General features: G+C 34.8%; 1 protein-coding gene and 2 non-coding genes across 5 annotated transcripts; all 3 read right to left on the bottom strand.

The window, feature by feature from the left end:
- Positions 1-9,027: 9,027 nt before the first annotated feature.
- LOC114169177 (cysteine-rich receptor-like protein kinase 7) lies at positions 9,028-13,101 on the bottom strand. Of its 3 annotated transcripts, XM_085668650.1 has the most exons (7): positions 12,967-13,101; positions 11,645-12,828; positions 11,336-11,443; positions 11,037-11,236; positions 10,742-10,952; positions 10,277-10,511; positions 10,051-10,191 (listed from the first exon to the last, which is right to left on the bottom strand). In XM_085668650.1, exons 1-6 carry the CDS (start codon positions 12,984-12,986, stop codon positions 10,393-10,395), a joined length of 1,842 nt encoding a protein of 613 aa, XP_085524776.1. In that variant the 5' UTR covers positions 12,987-13,101; the 3' UTR covers positions 10,051-10,191; positions 10,277-10,392. The 3 variants fall into 3 exon arrangements, with proteins under 3 accessions (XP_085524777.1, XP_085524775.1, XP_085524776.1); XM_085668651.1 differs by lacking the exons at positions 10,742-10,952; positions 11,037-11,236; positions 11,336-11,443; positions 11,645-12,828; positions 12,967-13,101 and adding exons at positions 9,028-9,213; positions 9,668-9,965 and having other exon boundaries at positions 10,041-10,191; positions 10,277-10,647; XM_085668649.1 differs by lacking the exons at positions 10,742-10,952; positions 11,037-11,236; positions 11,336-11,443; positions 11,645-12,828; positions 12,967-13,101 and adding an exon at positions 9,651-9,965 and having other exon boundaries at positions 10,041-10,191; positions 10,277-10,380.
- A 7,150-nt stretch (positions 13,102-20,251) lies between these two features.
- Positions 20,252-20,331, bottom strand: TRNAL-UAG (transfer RNA leucine (anticodon UAG)). The gene has a single exon. It is a non-coding gene; the product is annotated as a tRNA-Leu (tRNA).
- A 139-nt stretch (positions 20,332-20,470) lies between these two features.
- On the bottom strand, positions 20,471-20,550 carry TRNAL-UAG (transfer RNA leucine (anticodon UAG)). Its single transcript has one exon. It is a non-coding gene; the product is annotated as a tRNA-Leu (tRNA).
- Positions 20,551-21,674: the final 1,124 nt, after the last annotated feature.

The following is a 21,674-nucleotide window of genomic DNA, read 5'->3' as shown; positions in this document are numbered from 1 at the left end:
TTTCAGAAAATACATTGGAATAATCGATCGATTATCCTTGTTAGTTTGAGCGCGACTGTTCAATTTTTGACCTAATTTTTGGAACCCTTATTTAAGGAACATCAGAATTACTTTGAACTTACTTTTTTTAGAAGCTAGAGTGCTAGTGTTGTGACTGCAAAGAGAATTCTCTGAGTGTTCTCAAAAGAAGCTTTGAAAAACCTAGTAAGGGTAGAGCGATAACTTTTCCCGGGAGGTTTTCTAGGAGATTAAGTGCTGCTGCTGTTGCTAGGAAAGCTAAGGTCAAGGTTCTTTGTGTGATTCAGAGAAAGGTGTTCATCTCTTGTATGTTCAAGATAGGTGTTTTCTTTCCTTAATCTTTTATTATCTGATTGTAATCTAATATTTGTTACTGTTTTAGTTAATCTCTTTATTTGAAGAGATTAACAACTAGACGTGTGATCTTTTGATTTGAACCAGTATAAATACTTGTGTTCAATCTTCTTCTCTATCTCTATATTGAATCTACTATTGAATATAAAGGAACTAATATCAAATTAATCGGTAAAATTTTCGAAAAATTTTAAAGTGTTAATTTTATTACTTAAAAACCAATTCACCCCCTCTTGATTTTTGTCCAAACGCTAAACATTTCGTTGCACGATACCAACAGTTTCTTGGACTGCATTACAAATTCTGCTCCACATAATGTAGAGGGAATTGTGAGTTTTTTTATTTCATTAAAAAAAATATATATATATAAAAAAATAATTTGATACCTCTAAATTTTTTGTCCAAGTTTCGCCATTGCTTGGCCTTATAGACCAAAAAAATCCTTCATTTATTTTTTAAGGTTATAACCAATTATTTGTTAACCAATCTAAGTTCATTTATTAGCCAATTTAATCCAATTTATTAACCAACATCCATAAAAAAATGTTGGTGTTAAAATGTGATCCAAGTTCATATTATAATTTGAATAAGTGCAAGGTGTTTTTGTTAATGTTAACTAAGAAAGTTTTAATAAGTTTCTCAATGAACATTAACATAACTAATAAGTTGTCTAGATGTTCAAAAGATCTCAGAAGATTGAAGAGAAATGAGCATAATACAATAAATCAAGAGAGTCTTTTTAAATAAGTTAAGAGAGACCTCCTAATAATAATACAAAGATGATGGACTACCTAGTAAAATGACAAATTATCTTCTAGCAACCCTAATTATGAGGGAGAGGGAGAGAAATAATATTTTCCAATCATTTGCAAAATCTTCATAAGGGTGCATTTTCTCACTTCCATGTGTATTACATATTGTAAATTAGTATTTTGTTTAGCTTTATGTTACTACTACAATTATTTGTTATGTGTTGTTTTTTATAAACAGATTATGTAGTTATTATGTTATTAGTAGTTTGTTTCCTTCTTTTAGCTCTATATAGCTAAAGCCTTGTGTCAACTCAGATATGTCTAGTACAAACAAATGAAGAGGGGGGGAGGGGTGAATTGGGTTTTCAAGATTTTACTTTTTAAAAATGTTCTTGAAGTGTTTTTCCATCTTTATGATTGGCTTAATCAATTTATCAATGCTACATTAATGGATTAATTCAAACATGTAGCAATAACAGAAAAGATGAAAGAAATAAGAGAAAACAACATTTTTATACCGATTCAATTCAAGATGAATCTACATCCAATCTTATTTTAAGAAACCAAAGCTTATAAGGATTCCATTAAATCAACAGAGTTCTAAAAATTACAAGATCACCTATATAATTCTACATCCTAATGACCCAATAACTTGATTCACTAATCAAGAACTCCCCCTAAATGCAATGTTACACACAATTACAGATAGACATTCACCTACACAGTGAATAACAATGAAAAGAACAATAATTCAAAAGAAAGGAACAAGTACACCTAGTTTTGTGCAGATATGACAATTGGTCCCTAATGCCAAGTTTGATCTCCCAAGATTAACTCCATCCTTAATCTTTTTGACACCAAGTAGAATAATCTCTTCAAGAACTCGAGAATTGTCAATTCTCAATCTCTCAAATCAGGTTTTGTATGTTATGTCTCGTATAGTAAAAATGAATTTGAGATTTGATTAAAAAGGGAATTCTGTTGATTAGATTAATGTATTAAGAGTTTTACCTAATCAATTATCGTGATTGAATTTTGATTGCAGTGGTTGCAATGCACTTCGATAATCCATTAGATAAGTTGTTAATCCATTAGGGAGTTCTATAACACTTAGGTTTTTACAAGTTAGAATTGGATTTGTTGATCTAGGAAGTTATAGGCTTGGCTTACATTTATTCTAAGCATGCATTATTCATTCAAATGAAAGATCTAACTTATTACTAGAGGCAATGTCTAATCACATTGCTTGACTTGGACATCATCAAAACTTTAATTGAGTGAGTAAGCTCCCCTTTTCAACCCCTTGTATCATATCCCAGTTGAGTTATCAGTTATAGTCAATTGAAATTGTAGAGCATTGATATGCATTCAAACACTACTAATGTGTGTATAAGTTCCCACTCAAAGATCTTTCAAGATGCTCTGCTTTTTCACTTCTAATGGATCTTCTTAGCGAAACTAAATGTGTGGTGAGTACACTTCCTTGGACGAGATTTTTCCATAACCTTTCATTCTACTAGAAGGTGACAACCTCAAAAAGGGAAGACGTTAATAGCAAATATACAAAAACACAAGACACAAACATGAATTTTAAATAAATTAAGTAAAATAAAGAAGGTGAATAAACTTTCCTCTTAACATGTTTATTTTCCCTAAACATTTTTCTTTATCTTTGATAGGATTTAGGGGTTCATAAGAAAACAAGATAAAAAGACAATACTACAAAAATATGTCTTTAAGGACGATTCTTGATGAATTTTAAAGAGAGTTTTAAGTTTGTCGTTGATCGATCCATTATAAAAGCATAGATTTTTGAAAATGTTAAAATCATCATCATATCACACAACACATATAATTGTTGACATATATCGATCTACAACGATGATTGTTATGATGAACCATCATCGTAGTGTTAAGGTTTATAAGGAGGGGGTATCACTGGGGAGATACAACACACCAATGAGACATGAGCCCAACCACATAAGGCATTGGCACCACTCTCAACCCAAAACCTTAAGACGATGGGTTTATGGGTCTTTATTCTTATATAGTGCTCTATTTTCTCATTTATAGCCAATGTGGGACTTAGAATCACACTTGGAATCCTAACAATCTCCCCCTCAACGGTGAGTCCCTTCAACCACATTGGTACATCCCCCTCCAGCGAAAGCATTCCCAACCACGACCATACTGCACTCGTCTGAGTCGGTTTCAACCACCGGCTCTGATACCACTTGTTAGGGTTTATAAGGAGGGGGTATCACTGGGGAGATACAACACACAAATGAGACTTGAACCCAACCACATAAGGCATTGACACCACTCTCAACCCAAAACCTTAAGGTGATGGGTTTATGGGTCTTTATTCTTATATAGTGCTCTATTTTCTCATTTCTAGCCAATGTGGGACTTAGACTCACACTTGAAGTCCCACATCGATGGGAACTTACTTTGGGTCTTACTTTTAATGTTATAAAAGGAGTCCCGTGTTTCCTTAGGAAATCATCCCCAAGTCTCTCCCTTCTTATTCCTTTTACTTTATTTGCTTGAGAGAAGAATTAAGAGAGAATATTAGTTTCTCCTCTAAGAGAGAAGGTTAGTTTCTCCTTTAAAGTTCTCCTTGTATTAGTTTTTCCTATTTCCAAGAGAGGGGTTGTCATTGTTTTCTCCTTGGGATTAGAGAGAATGGTATGTAATTTTCCTTTCCTTGAATAAATTATATTTGTTGCCTATTATCTATTTTTGTTCCTTTATTTTCATCTTTTATTTTAGTTGTGAGTACTTGTGCTAGTACTTTGATACCCAACAGTGGTATCAGAGCTGTTGGTTCGTATGATTATATTCCGCTGCTATTGTCATTAGAATAGTGCTGTGATAGTGGATAAAGTGTGGTAGTGTGAAAGTGCATGTCTAGGAAAATTCTGGCTAGGAATGACTTGGTACTTAAGCGTGTCCATTAGTGACCCACCTCTCTTTCTTGGGAATTACCTGGTGCACTGGTTCACGGTCTAACGCATTGTTCCAGTAGACAGTACTATTCATAGTGAGAAGTGCATAAGTCGGTTTTAAAGCCATGGCAACAAGATACGAGATAAAGAGGTTCAATGGGAAAATTTTCTCATTGTGGAAACTGAAGATGAAGGCAATTTTGAGAAAGGACAACTGTCTAGAAGCAATTGAAGAAAAACCAGAGGGCATTACAGATAAAAAGTGGAAGGAAATAGATAATAATGCTATAGCAAATTTGCACTTAGCATTGGCATATGCGGTTTTATCCAGCATTGCGGAGAAGACTACAACGAAGGAGATTTGAGATACTCTCACAAGCCTGTACGAGGTTAAGTCACTTCACACAAGAATATTCTTGAAGAGAAAACTCTATACTCTTCGAATGAGTGAGTCCACATCGATGACAAACCACATCAACAATCTAAATACATTGTTTGCCCAACTTTCAGCGGCAGATTTCAACATAATTGAAAATGAACGTGCAGAGCTTCTACCTCAGAGTTTACCTTATTCGTATGATCAGCTTGTCATCAACATTACAAATTACAACGTTATTGACCTCCTACGCTTTGAGGATGTTGCCGAAGCTCTTCTTGAAGAAGAATCTAGGCGAAAGAACAAAGAGAATATGGTGGAAAGTGCAAGGCAAATAGAAGCTTTGGTGATGACGAGAGGTAGATCAACAAAATGTGGATCTAGTGGGAGTCAGTCTCATGATAGATGTCAAAGTAATAAGCATCTCAAATGCTACCATTGTGGCAAAAGAGGGCATGTGAAGAAAGATTGTTGGCATTTGAAGAATGGAGGAAAGAACTATGAGGCATCAACCTCACAAGGTTGTATGGCAAATACCTCGGAGGACGAAGATATTTTGTGAAGAAGAGGAGAGATCTGCTAAGTTATGAAAGCGTAGAAGATCATGGCAGATGTGTATGTGCTTTTGGGAGATACGTTGTAGGATGCTAATGCAATGGTTGCATCGACAAGTCAAGAAGAAGCGGTGTTGACGTGACATCGTAAACTTGGGTATAAGTCAGAGCGAAGTTTGCAAATCCAGGCAGAACATAATCTCTTACTCGGGCTCAAGAAGGTTGTTTTACCTCTACGCGAGCACTATGTGGTAAGCCAACAAACATAGTCATAGATTGCATATTGCTAGTTTGACTACCAGGAAAAAGGAAAACACAAGAAGACTTGATTTATTCTAATGTAAGGGAATCACCAGAGTTATCACTAGGAGAATCAAAGATTACTCCAGGAGATTGTGGGTGTACTACATCAAGAGGAAGTCAAATGTGTTGTTACCAGTTCAAGGAATCCAAAGCACGAGTAGAGCTTGGAACTGGGAAAATTAAGTGCTTGGGCTATGCTAACAATGTGAAGGGGTACCACCTGTGGGTACCACCTGTGGGTCCCACTACCCACAAGGTTATTGTTAAGCAGAAATGAAATGATGCTCCAACCAGAAAGCCTTAAAGAACAATAAAACTTGGTTTGCATGGTTGAACAAATCTCAGTACGGTTTAAAGAGAGCTCAGGTGTTCATACTAGAGATTTGATTCCTTCATAAGCCTCGGTTACAACAGACTGGGTGTTTAGACCATTGATGTTGTATGTGGATGACATGTTAGAGGTAGGCCCCAACAAAGTTCAAATCCAGGAATTGAAGGCGTAATTGGCTAGGGAGTATGAGAAGAAGGACTTGGAACCAGCAAACAAGGATTTCAGGGATGCAAATTCACCGAGACAAAAAAAGATAGGAATGTTTGGCTTTCTCAGAAGAAATACTTACTGATAATCTTGCGGCGCTTCAACATGCAAGATTGCAAGCCAATTTCAACCCCACTTTATATCAATTGTTCCTCACGTATGAGTCCTAGCAGTGAAGCGGAGAGGATGGAGAAATCTCGAGTACCGAGTGCATCAGTGGTGGATAACCTTATGTATGTTATGATGTGTACAAGACCAGACATTGCATAAGTAGTGGGAGTGGTTAGTAGGTTCATGGCAGGTTTGGTGGAGAGCAGTGAAGTATTAACAAGAGGTCCTTAGGAAGAACCTCAAGTGTTGCATTGTGTTTCAGAGGATCAAAATTATGTGTCAATGAAGTCTACGTGGATTCGATCCTACTGAAGTCTATAAGAAGAACAAACAACATGAAGGTAGAGAATAAAGCATGGTGTGAAGATTTGATTAATTTCATCAAAATCTTCAAGTGGGAGATTGTGAGAAATGAAGTCCCACATTGATGGGAACTTACTTTGGGACTTACTTTTAATGTTATAAAAGGAGTCTCGTGTTTCCTTAGGAAATCATCTCCAAGTCTCTCCCTTTTTAATCCTTTTACTTTATTTGCTTGAGAGAAGAATTAAGAGAGAATATTAGTTTCTCCTCTAAGAGAGAAGGTTAGTTTCTCCTTTAAGGTTCTCCTTGTATTAGTTTTTCCTATTTCCAAGAGAGGGGTTGTCATTGTTTTCTCCTTGGGATTAGAAAGAATGGTATATAATTTTCCTTTCCTTGAATAAATTATATTCATTGCCTATTATCTATTTTTGTTCCTTGTCCCTGCTCCAGCTCTCAATTTCATCTTTTTATGTGAAGAGGCTGCGACTAGGGCTAATGTAGAGGACGCAAGCAAAGAGACCACCAACAATGGCGGCAAGACCAGTTGACGACAGTGCCGGAGCAGCGACAAGAGATAAATGCAAAGAAGAAGAGAGAATGAAAACGACCGCAATTTTGACCATAAAACGGGGAAAACGGTGACAGTTCTATGAAAAACCATCATCGTTTTTTCATTTTTGGACTTTTGATGATGGTTATGTGGAGAATCGTTGTTGTTTCTTGCTTTTGACATGATCGTGATCCAACAGATTTGAAAAGTTTGATTTATTTACAAAATTTTCACCTTGTTACGTCCCCTATTGGTTGGCGAGAATAAATGCTTCCCCATCCCATGATTCCAATGTGAAGTGTATGTAGTTAAGAGGTTCTTATGACAACATTATCATAGCTGTATCAACTCCTGCTAAAGTTGTTTGGCCCTTGGGGTGAAGTTTTTGAAGTGCAAAGTTGTCTGTGTCCTTCAAGGTGGCGATCTTGAGGTGCCCTGAGTCCATTGGTTTCCCATGTTGAGATTCTATTTTTAACACTCCAGAGATGTTTGGTGATAGAATCTGCAGAATGGTGCTCAACAGGTTGGTTTCTATCACTGCTCCAAGTTGCAATATCCTTATTTGTAGTGCATAACACCAAATGTTCTCACACCAGAAATCGATGCACCCAAATTCAGGTAATATTTTTCGTTTTCAGAAGACTGTTGCTGTTTCTGCCTAAACATGTGAACCATTCTAGGGCAGGACCTTTGAGGGTGGTGGGGAAAGCTTTGCAAAAGACTGCGTCTTGGGACGTGTACAAGGCGACATGGGTGATGGAGACTTTAAGGTGCTCGTCAGGGTCGGTTTCGCCAGTATAGCGATCCAGGGTGAAGGGTTCCCACTAGGCTGGGAGAGGGGTGTTGGCGATAAAGTCCGTGAATGGGTGGCGGCGTCTGGGCTGGTGAGGAGGGGGCATGTGAGGTGGAACAGGGTGGTTGATCATAGCGGGAAAGGTGGAGGTGATGTTGTGAGGGGAAATGTGGGTTGTGGGAAGATATTGTGGGTTATAGGGAGGAATATGTGTGGTGTGGAGGGCGGTGGGTATGTTGTAGGGGATCTGGGTGGTAGGAAGGGTGGCAGCGGGTGTTGGGGGTGCGGTAAGCCCCGGTTGACCAGATGGAAAGTGATGGGGATGGGTAGAGGTAACGGGTGTCTGCTGGGTGGTGGTGAAGGTGTGGGGGGTGGGATTGTATTCACTTTCTTCCTCTGTAGGCTGGAAAGCCGGAGACTTCACAGCTTTAGAGGTTTCTTTGGCTTTTCCCTTCAGGTTGGGATCAGCCTCGATCCTTCGCCTGAGGCGGGAGTTCTCTTGTCTCAACGCCTCCATTTCTTCAGCACTGCGCTTCTTCAGGTCTGCGAGTTCCTGTTGCATCTTTGCTTGGCCGTCTAGGATGGCGGCCAAATCAGGGGTGATGCTAGGAGGTCCAGAGGGACCAGCATCCTCTTGCTTGTTCGCTCCAGCTCTGCTGCGGGTGAAAACCATCTTCAGAGAAAAACGGGTACTAAAGGTGTTCGTCTCGTGCCTCACGGTGGGCGCCAATTGTTCCTGTAGAGGACAAATAAGATAAGTTAGGCACGAGTATCACCTTACTATGTAGTCCGCTATCTCTTCAGTTGGCCTCTTCCCAGTCGATACATGTCAGCTTGAACCCAGGAGGGGTTACCTGCAGAAGAGTCTCCGAAGCTCAAGTAAGTCAAAGCTCTCAGAGAGTCAAATCAGTGATTAATGAATGCGTACCTTTAATTGCTGGGGTCCACGTATATTTATAGAGCATTAATGATGTTTGACCATCTCATGGGCTGGGCCTTGACTTGGGCTCTAGCTTGGGCTGTGAGTGGGCCTGGGCCCTAACCCAGGCCCTTAAGGTTTATTGAACGCGGGGGCTTCTATCATACTAAGTTCATTGGAGTGGTCGACCTAGGCTCTAATCTTACCGGATATGCTGGAGTAGTCGGTCTAGGCCGGCTACTTGTCTTGATGGCTTATGTTGTTGATATGAGATGCAGGTTGTTCCTTTAGATGTTTAGTTTAGGTTAAAACCGGTACAAGTTTAGGCTAACTCGGCCAAGGCTGGAAACTTGGCTGCCTTAATATACACATTGTTTACTTATTTGGTCGAGTTTGGCTAGGTGTGGTACAATCATGATTTAAACTGTTATTCTGCTTTAACATGAATATAAGTACTACACTACAACAAGATATGATGCTTCAAATATGGAAAGAGTAATCAGCAGGAGGGAGGGTCACACAAGGGACGAGAGAGTGTGGTTCTTCTAGTACACACTAGAAAAATAAATGTAAAATAAAGTTAAACTAAGCTCTGGAATTAAAACCAAACTCACAAAAACAAAGCCATCCTAAATCATATTTGAAGCTTCAACTTCAGCTTTGGAATTCTGCATGTAAGATGCGTGGTCTCTGTCTGCACGTGTCAAGAAAAAGGGAAATGATCAGTGTGCTTCATTACATTGTAATGAAAACTTCATAACATCCCCTCCTCTCTTATCTCTTAGTTTTTTACTTTTTACTATTTTTTGAGACCTTGCTTTTGTTATCTCAATCACATTTTAGCAAAAAAATTAACAATTCGATTACAATATGGCCCTAAGTGAAGTTGCTAAATAATCTATACCGTTTATGAATGCAGTTTTTGTTACTTAAAAATTAAGAATATCAACTGGGTTTTAGTGCAATTAGTAGAAACATGAAGTTCCAGCATAAGATCTCATTTGTAAAGGAATCACACATATTGTAAAATCACAAATTAGAAGTGTTTTGTGGAGAAACTTAAAAATTTCACTTTGAGCATTTTATTTATTTTTCAACTTTTTAGTAAATTATTCACCTTGATTCTATTTCTTAGGAATCAGTCATACCTATTGTAGAAGCTGTAATTTCTACTGCAGAATCAGTATAAGTCCCCTTTGAAGATAAATTATTATGAAGAATCTTTCTTCCAACGTAGAATACTGGTTTTTGAGGTAAGGAAACTATTGCACTTTTGTTTGTCAACATTGATACAATATCAGACATGTTGGGTCGATCATCTGCATAATGTTCTACACACAACAGACCAATATGAATGCATCTTTGTACTTCATCAGGATCAATCCACTCCTTTATTGATGGATCCACTAACTCTAAACTTGCACCATCTTTCCATAACTCCCATGTCTGTCAATATTTTACTCAAATTAGACACAGGAAACAATAAGAAAATAATAACTCAATATGACTTATTTTACATACATGTCCTATTAGATTTAATGGGCGATCAACATCATAGCAACCAAAGTTTCTTCTTCCACTGACAATTTCAAGTAACAACACTCCAAAACTATATACATCAGACTTTATAGAGAAAGATCCTTCCATCATATATTCTGGAGGCATGTAACCACTGCAAGAAAAACTAATTTGTAACATGTTGAAATGATTTTTATATATTCATAGAAAATGGAACCAAGAGAATTTATCAAGCTCACTGAGTTCCAACGATTCTGTTGGTATTTGAGGCTGATTCTTGTTGTGTGAATATTCTCGCCATCCCAAAATCTGAAATTTTTGGATTCATATTTTCATCTAAAAGAATGTTGCTAGCTTAATGTCTCTGGATGACTTTGAGTCTTGAGTACTTATGAAGATAAAGTAATCCTTGAGAAATTCCTTCTATTATTTTGAAGCGCTTCTTCCAATCTAGTAATTTTCCTCTTCTACAATCTTCCAATCGTCAATATATAAATATTAATGAGTTAGTATGTGTACCAAACAAAAATTACTATTTTAGTGTGAGTATTGAGTGCCCTCAACCATCACTGAAAAACGGTAGTTAAGAAAACTAAAAGTTTCCCTCTATGTGTATTCTAATTGATACGTAACAATGAAAACAATTTTTTGTTTCTCTCCTTCGAAAGAACACATAATATACTGGACTCTTGTATATTCCTCACCGAATAGATAGAAATCCAAACTTTGATTTGGCATATACTCGTAGATTAGAATCCTCTCTTCTTCATGAATGCAACAACCAAGTAGTTGTACAAGATTCATATGCTGAAGTTCACATATTAGTGTTAGTTCATTCTTAAACTCCACAATTCCTTGTCCAGAAGTTTTTGAAAGTCTTTTTACGGCAATCTCTTGCCCTGTTGGAAGAATTCCCTGAAATGACCGTGAAATAACAAATATTCAGTACTCTAATTGACACAAACTTGTTAATGCATAACCTCACTGGTTTCAAGTGACCTTATAAAGAGGTCCAAAGCCTCCTTGTCCTAACTTATTCTCCGATGAAAATCCATTTGTTGCTTCCATAACTGATGTATAATTAAACACTGTTAGGCCATGTCCCTTTTTTAAATCATCTTCAAAATCTTCCATTGCAGATGATCGACTACAAGTTGCCAGATGTACCATCTTCATCACTATACTTTGACTTTTCTTCGCTGTTTGATGAATGTGAGAAAGATTAAAATATAGATAAATTATGAAAAGATTGTGTTTAGTGATGTACTACACTGATTTTGTGGTAGGTAACTAACTACCTTGAAACACATATTTTCGCTTCTTTAAGACTAGGCAAATAGTGAATAAGCAAATTGCAAGTAGAGCGGTTGCTGCTACTGCACCTGTCCATCTCCACTCTTTTGTACCTGCATAGATTGTTTGCATATGTAACAATTAATATGATGTTATTATAATATAACTTTTCAACAAACAAAGTAATAACTTCTTTTTGCTAGGGGGCAGACAATCTTGACTGTGTGTGACTAAGTTATAAAAAACCTGATTGAATTAAAAATTATCCAAGGCGTATAAACTAAAGAAACCAATCTAATAATTAAGAAGCTTACCCTTATGATGAGTTAACATGTTCACCAGCAAGTAAAAGGTTTCACTACTACTGTCAGAAGTATAATTGTCCGCTGAATTCCAATGAAAGAATATACATCCAGTTCCATTTGGATATAATTCCTTGAATCCACTGCAAGCACAACTGCTCCAGCAACTGGCCTCACAATCACTGTGACCGTAACTTGTATTTCTTTCAACGCTTACATTCTTATAACTGGGGGAACCAATATTTTTCTGAAACACATCACCAGGATTACTACACTTGGGTATATCCTGCCATCTTTGGCACCCTCCATCAGTGTAGTTATATCCATAACACAAATCAGCCCTTGCAACGTTTCCTTTATCATCATATAGCTGCCCAATTTCTGATAACGAGCACATTAGATCAGGCTCTTCATTTGAAGCTGTGAAAGAAAATGAGTTTTCATCCCCATTAGACACAATGGTATATTTCAACCTGCTTTGTGCATCCTCTGAAATGTACTCAAATCTATTGTTCATTAGTTTCCCACTTCGCCAACAAACCTTTCCCCGTCTCTTTATGATCAATTCTTGTTCCACAGGCTCCCATTCAAGGCTAAAGGCACCGGGATTGGCAAGTGTTTCTGTGAACCATGAAACCAGTAACCAATGATGGCCTGTTTTGTGATTAACACCTAACTTCTGGGTGGGGAGCAAAGTTTCAGTGGGATAATCAAAAGTCTGCCACAAGAGAGTTTTAGTCCCATTGGGGTGAAGTTGTTGAAGCACAAAGTTGCCTGTGTCCAACAAGGTGGCCTTAGTGTTGTTGATAGGTTGAGGTGGAGAATACAAGATTATTGGGTTCCCTCGTTGAGATTCAATTTTCAGTACCCCTGAGCGGTTAAGTGACAGAACTGCAGAATCCTTGTGAACATGTTGGTTTCCATCACTCACCCAAACTTGAACATTCTTATTTACATTGAATACAAACAAGTAACAGTTGTCATCTCCAGTTGGCGAACCAAAACCTAGAGAATATTTTCCCTTTTTCGAACGTAGTATTGCTGTATCTGTGTTATTCAGTGTATCACCAGGCTTTAAACTGTCATTTGCTGCTTCAACATGAATACAAGTACTCCACCACAGCCACAAGCACACGAAAGCAAGCACCTTCAGTAGCTTATGCCTGATAGGATGCTTCAAATATGGAAGGACTAAGCTGCATGATGGTTTGGACAAGTGATGAGCTGAGAGTTATTGTTTCTGATACTATAGAAAAAGAGATGCATAACATCATAAACTAAGTTCTGAAATTAAAACCATAGACGCATTGAATCTGTTAGAAGCATATACTCACAAAACGTGAAGGAGTGTCATTCCAAATCTTAGTTTAAGCTTCACCCCTTAAGACTCCAACTTTGGCTTTGGAATTCTGCAGCAAAAATGAATGGCCTGTCAGCACAAGTTATGAGAGAAGAAAAAAACAGTATACTTAATTGCAATTATTGAAGTAATGAAAGCCGATAAAGATATCATGGACTACTGATCTTACAAAAAGAACAAAATAAGTAGCTTAGGGAATTCATGCTCTTTGAATACTCAAATAATATTATTTAGTGTATATTTTAATTCCCTAAAAGTTTATATGATGACACTTAAAAAATTATTTTATTGTTAGCATATTTTCTGTTAAAAAAGTGCGTCCTTGCATATAAATCTTGAATGAAAAATATCAATCTCTCTCTATATATATGTATAATATTTTGGATTCATTATGCTGTCAACTTTATTTATACCATTTATTAGTGATCCATAAGCAATTTTTTTTTCTATTGTTGAACCATTTTTAATTGTATTAAAGGGATGAAAATTGTGGTGGTGATTTTTTCTATTGGTATTTTGCAAAATTACGATGTTTTAAGAAATGGTTGAAATGTTGATTATCTTTTGACTGCAATTTAATTGTATTTAAATTATAAAATATGTGAATTTTCTAAGATGAGATGGTGTAAAATAGGTTATGTAATTTGATTATCAAATAATGAAAATTGTAGTTGATACATCCATTCACATCCTTTGTTGGTTGTTCAGACCAAAATAAGAATGAATGTGAAAGAGAGATTTTGTTTATAGCAAGTGTCTATTGAGAATGAATGGATTACTTATGTTAAAGAAAAAATGGAACTTACAAAAACCATGCAAAATTGAATCTACTAAAGCACATTAGGATAAAATGGGATGTGAAGATTCATGCACCCTATGTCACATTAATATTTTTAGTTTTATCTTTCATAGACGTTATGATGGAAAAGAATAAAATGAATTGTTGTGAAAATAGCTCAAACAAAATTATCGGATTGTTCACTAACATAAACGAATAAGAAATCAAAACATAGAAACATACAAGAACAACTAGATGGTTAACAAAGAAGAGTGGAGGAGAAAACACTTAAAAGAAATTAATGTATTTCAATTAAAATGTTAACCAACTTCAATTTGCATTCACACTCATAAATTCGATATTAACAAATATTACGACTCGAAATTTATTCAGTGAACTCTTAACTCTCGTTAGTTAAAACTGTTGATATAGTGTTCTATTTATATGAAAATAGTTGTTATAACTTACTGTCATCAATTATGTTTAAATTAGTGGAGAAGTCATATAAACAGTGAGAACTCTCTAATGAGAAACTATTAAAGTTACAATCTAATGTACGTCAAATGCTCTAAAGACAAACACACTTAAGAAGAGAGAGACCAACTCATCAAGTCAGACAATCATATGTTCTTGAATTAATGGTTTCCTGCATCAAACAATCTTGGAGTGTTAATAAGATTTTACTAAATCAATTTTCGTATAAATTGTTTCATAATTTTTAAAGGACTAAAATGAACAATAAAAAAAGAAGTTAATTTGACGATGGGGAAGGGATCTTCGTTGACAAATCTTTGTGGAAAGCTCCTTTATCTTCCATACTTTGCCTAACTAAGATGTCATAATACATGATGATTCATAACATGAATTTTATAAAAAGATTTTAAAATGCAAAGACAAAAATAGTAATTATATAATTCTAGTAATAATAAAAAAAATACTTAAATAAAAAAATATTTAAATGTTTAATAAAATAAATATTTTTAATAGAAATTCAATTAAACAAGGTCCGATTAGATATGGAAATCTTCTCAATTGGATCAAGGAACATAGCTCAGAATAATATGGCAAATTATATATATATATATATATATATATATATATATATATATATATTTATTTATTTATTTATTTATTTGTGTTACATATACAACCAGTAATTCGCTAAGGAGACGTAATTTTTTGACTCAGAAAGCGAAAGAAATAAAAGTTTTGTCGGCCATTGGTTTAAGAAAGATTCAATTATTTGTATTCCATAGCTTCGTGGTAATGCGCTAGCCTTTTCGAATGGGTTAATAATGCCATTGATTGAAGTCTGAGTATTTATGAATTTGTCTTCCAATTTTAACTTTTTAAAAAATGTAAGTGTTAGAAAAAACGCATCATCAAATTCATAATATTACTGTTTTTATCTCCAAAAATCACCATATTAACGGATAAACAAGATAAAAACAAGGAACATAAAAATATAATGTTGAAATCCTAAAATCGGAGAAAAATCACAGCCACCAGAGAATAATACTATGTGAAAATTTATACAACACATAGACTTTGACTAGGGTAAGGAACATCATGAACTTAGAGCGATTATATAGTCACTAGGTTATCCTGGGCGATGTGAAACTTTTCAAGATATGTTATTTTCATCGGCCCAACAACTCAACTTATCGTCATTATAATAGTGAGTAATGTACTTTTCACTACTTTGAATAAAGAGAACTGATCTTAGATGGTGTTAGGAAAAGGAACTATGAACCTTTGAAAAGAAAAAAAAGTTACCTATTATTACTTTGCCCAAAACAATGTCTGTTTAGCATCTTTTGCATGTTTTACATAGAAAACCAGACTCCTTCAAATTAATATATTCATTAAAAAATAGACCAAAAGCATATATGAGTTCATCCATAAAATATCCCTTCGGCTCCCTTTAATCATTACTTTATGAAAAATTTATTCCTTGTAACATTAATAGTAGTCAATTGAGGATCGCAAACTATAAGAACACAAAAGATTTGGTTCATTCAAAATGATCTAAGTGACGGTTGCACTAGATGATTTTTTGATTGATGAATTAGGTTTACAATTACATGAGTATTTATAAAAATAGATCAAGTAAATGGGTAAGGTCCAATAAACCTTTCAGACTCTTCATACTCAACAATCTTCCACTTGGAGGCTGATCACATTAGCTGCACTCCAAAGTTAATCTAGTAAACCTCAACACTATAACACCTCCAAACTAGTGCGATGTCTTTTCAACAATTAACCATGCATGCCAGTTGAAGCTATGCAAAGATTCAACATCTTAGTAGTAACCACCATAGTTAAAATATTTGTAGGATTCTCTAACCCAGGGATCTTCTCTAAGAACAAAGTACCATCACTAATTAACCCTTTAATAAAGTGGTATCTCAACTGGATGTGCTTTGTCTTTGCATGAAACACAAGATTTTTAGCAAGATGAATGACACTTTGACTATCACAACAGAGAGCATTGTTACACTACTTCATGCCCAACACCTTAAGAAAATTCTTCAACCAAATTATTTCTTTCCATGCTTCCGAAATAACACTGTACGCTGCTTCTATGGTTGAAAATGCAACATTTTTTGAAGTTGAGACATCTAACTAACTAGTGTGCCACTTACTGTGAAAACAAATCCTATAGTACTCTTCCTTGTGTCTGAACAACGTCCCTATCTACAACAAAATATATCCTTCCAAAATAACATCTTCCTTACTGAAACACAATGCAGTTTTAGAAGTACCTTTCAAGTAGCGTAGCAACCACTTAACAACTTCTCAATGTTTCCATCCTAGATTAGGCATGAATCTTCTAACAACTCCCACTACACGAGCAATGTCGATCTAATGCATACCATTGCATACATTAAGCTACCAATTATAGATGCCTAAGGGATCTTAACCATTTCTACCTTGTCTTCATATGCTTTAGGTGACTGCTCTTTGATGAGATTAAAGTGAACTCCCACAGGTGTACTTACGATCTTGACATCTGGCATATTGAATTTCTCTAGCACTTTCCCAATATACTTCTCTTGAGATAATATTAGAGAACAATCAAATTTGTTCTTATTAATGTTCATGCCTAAAATCTGCTTTGCAACACCCAAATCGTTCATTTCAAACTCTTCAGACAATTGTGCCTTTAATGTATTAATTTAATCCATATTAGAGCCTACAACTAACATGTCATCAACATACAATAATAATATAATATAGGATGAACCAAAATCTTTCATATAGCAACACTGATCCATGACACACTTCAAGTACCATTATATTGGTGCTTGCTTCAACCCATACAAACTCTTGGTCAAATTGCAAACCAAGTTCTTTTTCCCTGCCACTTGAAAACCCTCTGGTTGTACCATATGAATGTTCTCATCAAGGTCACCATGTAAGAACGCTATCTTAACATCTAACTATTCTAAATGTAGATCCTCTATAAGTACAATGCTCAACACAAGTCTAATGGTAGTCATTTTAACTATAGGAGAGAAAATTTCATTATAGTCAATACCTCTTTTATGTTGAAATCCTTTCACCACTAATCTTGCTTTGTATCTCTTACAACCATCATGTTCTTTCTTGACCCTAAACACCCACTTGTTCTACAATGCCCTCTTTCTTGTAGATAGGTTAGTCAAACACCAAGTTTTATTCTTCTTAAGTGAATACGTCTCCTCTTGCATGGGGCTAACTCCAACTAAGTTGAGTCATCCATCTACAAATTTGTTGTAGTGTATCTCATAGAAAAACATATAGGAGAATTTATATCTTACCCATTGTGTCTAAGGAGCTGCATTTATAGTCGGAGATGTTGACAACCCATTAAATAGAGATATTATCCTTGAGAGATAGTGTGGTAAACTCCAAAGAATAAATGAACTATATGCAGGTTATTTAGGCTTACAATATCCACTTCTCTTTTTGTACGGTGAGGATGGATATAGACATAATGTACAACACAAAGATAAACAACTTTCACAACAAAGAAAGAGAAATAGGGTAACAATAAGAGAGTTTATTTGTTTCAGATTGCAAACTATAAGTGGTGAAGCAAAAACATTATTGAGCTCACAAAGGCTTTTTCAAGAATTTATTGTTGATGGGTGTAACATGATGGAGTCAAAAAGATTGTGCTATATGAAGACTCACCAAAAGCAATTGAGAGTTGAAAAATATTCTACTTTGAACTCTTTTCACGGTCAAAATCAATCTCAACCATCAAATATTGGAAAACGAGTCATCTTACCTTCTACTTTTGATGGAAGTAGAAGATATATAGATCAATTGTATTTTGATGGCATGGCAATGTGTAGTTATGTGGGATTTCCGAACTTATTTTTTACTTTTACATGTAATCCACAATGGCCAGAAATACAAATGGTTTTAAGACCAATGAATCTAAATACCCAAGTTAGGCTTGATGAACTACTAACTAACTTTAAGTTGAATGAAATTTTTGGAAAAGTGCTTGTATGTAAGTTAATTTTCCCTCATTATTAAATTTCCTATTGTAACTAGCTTCATTGAAACTTCATTATTTGAACTTAAATGCCTTAACCAATTAACATTCATTCTTTACAGATATATACATTATTGAATTCCAGAAAAGGGTTTTGCCTAATGCTCACATACTTTTATTCTTACATCCTTCTAGCAAGTATCCTAGCCTTGAAGATATCGATAAAATCATCTCAACAGAGATACTAGACCAGCAAAAGGATCAATTATTATATAAATGTGTTAAGAATCATATGATGCATGGGCCATGTGGATTAACTAATAGGGCTTCACCATGAATGAAAAATGGTTGATGTTCTAATTTTTTTTCCAAAAACATTTCAAGTAACAAATTCTTGATCAAGATGGATATCCTTTGTATAGGAGAAGAAATGATGAAAATATCATAGAGAAAAATGGTACATTTCTTGATAACCTTTTTGTTGTCCCTTATAATGCAAAGTTATTACTAAAGTATAGAGTACATATTAATGTTGAATGGTGCAACCAAAACACGTCAATAAAATACTTATTTAAGTATATTAACAAGGGATATGATAGGATAATAACTATTTTTGTTTCCTCAGAAGTAGAAGGTGACTTAAAAATTTAAAACATTGATGAGGTAAAGCATTATCTGGATTGTAGATATGTTTCTCCATGTGAAGCCTGTTGGAGAATTTTTTTCTTTTACAATTCATGGAAGGACAGCAACAGTTGAAAGACTATATTTTCATCTACCAAATGAGCAATCTGTGTTTTTTAATGATGAAAAGGACATGGATTCATTGCTTTCTAAGCCAAGTGAAAAGGAATCAATGTTTACATCATGGATGCAAACAAATGAAATCTACAATGAAGGTAAAATTCTTACATATATAGAGTTTGTGACAAAGCTTGTCTATTTTTCTAAGAATAGATGTTGGCAACCAAGGAAACAAGGCTACACTATTGGAAGACTAAATTGGGTCCCACTAAGTGTTGGTGAACTGTTTTACTTAAGAATGATATTGGATGCAGTTAAAGGACCATGTAGCTACAAAGAAATTAGAACTGCTTCTGGAAGTGAATATCTTTCCTTTCGAGAAGCTTGCTTTGCAATGGGATTTCTTCATGCTGATACAAAATACATTGAAGCTATCAAAGAAGCTAGCAAGTGGGTATCAGGTCACTACCTTAAAAAATTATTTGTCACAATGTTGATTTCTAATAGTATTAATAAACCTGAGCATGTTTGGGAATACGTGGCCTTGCTTAGTGGATGATATTTTACACTACCAAAGAAGATTAACAAGAAATCAAGGTACACAACTTCTTTTCAATAATTTAATAAATCTTACTTTAATATTGCAAATTGCTTAACTATTCTAACTTGGGATTAGAATGTTAATCTTATTGATAAATCTAAATCATAGACTTGTATCTAAATGATGATGAATTATAAAACTTAAGTCCTATTGCAAATTGATGATATATTGCAACTTAATAGAAAAAGTTTAAGAGATTATCCTCCAATGCCACTACCAAAAGATGTTGTGAGAACTGAAGTTGGAAATAAACTAATCCATGCTGAAAGAGATTACAACAAAGGACAATTAGCAAATGAATTTTAATGTTTATTAACTTCTATTACACACTTTATAATTGTTACATATGTAAAGTAATATTTAATTAATGAATTAATACTAACATAAATATTTAAATTTTGCTCATTTATATTATTATAGGGGATGAAGCTCCAATGGCACATAAGTTTTGCTTTGAGCCACTAGACAAAAGTTCTAGAGATATCATGAGTTCATTAAATCATGTACAAAGTCCATTTGGTGGCAAAGTTGTGGTATTTGGAGGTGACTTCAAAGACGGAGAATAACATTATCGCTCTAGTTTAGGGTAGAGGTTTAGTTATAAAATAATAAATCATAGATTCAAAAATAAGTAACTTAAATTTTGACAACAGCTGTGGGATTTAAACCCACGCCCTTCCGGACCAGAGCCTAAATCTGGCACCTTAGACCACTCGGCCAAACTGTCACATGTTTCTATTAATCACTAATTTCATTGATCTTATTCATGCTGTCTACATATTCAAACAAAGTTGAGTATAGTTTAGGGTAGAGGTTTAGTTATAAAATAATAAATCATAGATTAAAAAATAAAGTAACTTAAATTTTGACAGCTGTGGGATTTGAACCCACGCCCTTTCGGACCAGAGCCTAAATCTGGCACCTTAGACCACTCGGCCAAACTGTCACATGTTCTTATTGATCACTAATTTGATTGATCTTATTTATGCAATTGTGACAATTTCTCCATAATTCCTTTAAAGACATCTAGCTGGGCTTTAGGTTTAGTTATAAAATAATAAATCATAGATGACAAAAATAAGTAACTTAAATTTTGACAACTGTGGGATTTGAACCCACACCCTTTCAGACTAGAGCCTAAATTTGGCACCTTAGACCACTCAGCCAAATTGTCACATGTTTATATTGGTCACTAATTTGATTGATCTTATTTATGCAATTGTGACAATTTCTCCATAATTCCTTTAAAGACATCTAGCTGGGCTTTAGGTTTAGTTATAAAATAATAAATCATAGATGACAAAAATAAGTAACTTAAATTTTGACAGCTGTGAGATCCCTTTCGGACCAGAGCCTAAATCTGGTGCCTTAGACCACTCGGCCAAACTGTCGTATATTTTAATTAATCACTAATTTTGTTGATCTTATTAATGCAATTGTTCAGTCTACATATCCAAACATTATTGAGAATTTTAAAAATGAGAAGTTTTAGAGTCTAGAGCTATATTGACATCAAATATTGAAACTATTGATGAGATTAATGATTACATTCTTTCCTTAATTTCTGGTGATAAGAATGAGCACTTAAGCTCTGACCTAGTTGAAAGGTCTGATATAGTTCATAACACTCCACTAGAAACAATTACTGGTCCTCCAAATCATAACATCAAATTAAAGAGTGGAACTTCAATTATGTTATTGAGGAATCTAGATCAATCAGAAGGACTTTGTAATTGAGGAATCTAGATCAATTAGAAGGAATTTGTAATGGAACTAGACTAATAATAATCACAAGGCTTGCAAATCATGTTATTGAAGCAAAAATCATTTTAAGGAAGAATATTGAAAATTTAATTTACATCCATGAATGTTATTGTCTCCATCCCAATCACCTTGCCTTTCAAACTTATCTGATGACTAAAGTTTTATCCTATTAATACTCATAATACTTTTTCTTAGTTGTATGTTTATACTTAATATATTTTTCAAATGTGTGTTAGATAGTTAGTGACATCCTTCTTTTCACAAATAACTATTTATTGTATCAATAATTTTTATTTTCATATACAT

This window comes from Vigna unguiculata, chromosome 11, assembly GCF_037176805.1.
Source record: "Vigna unguiculata cultivar grain cowpea cultivar isolate G323 ecotype 2 chromosome 11, ASM3717680v1, whole genome shotgun sequence".
NCBI classification, from domain to species: Eukaryota; Viridiplantae; Streptophyta; class Magnoliopsida; order Fabales; family Fabaceae; genus Vigna; species Vigna unguiculata.
This window is presented reverse-complemented; position numbering and strand designations above follow the sequence as displayed.

Excerpts from the sequence above, each read along its gene's own strand:
- LOC114169177 (XM_085668650.1), bottom strand. The coding sequence starts at position 12,986 with ATGACACTCCTTCACGTTTT. Across the intron at positions 11,444-11,644 it reads CATGTTAACTCATCATAAGG|GTACAAAAGAGTGGAGATGG; the intron begins GTAAGCTTCTTA and ends CAATCTATGCAG. Across the intron at positions 11,237-11,335 it reads GCGAAAATATGTGTTTCAAG|CGAAGAAAAGTCAAAGTATA; the intron begins GTAGTTAGTTAC and ends TTCATCAAACAG.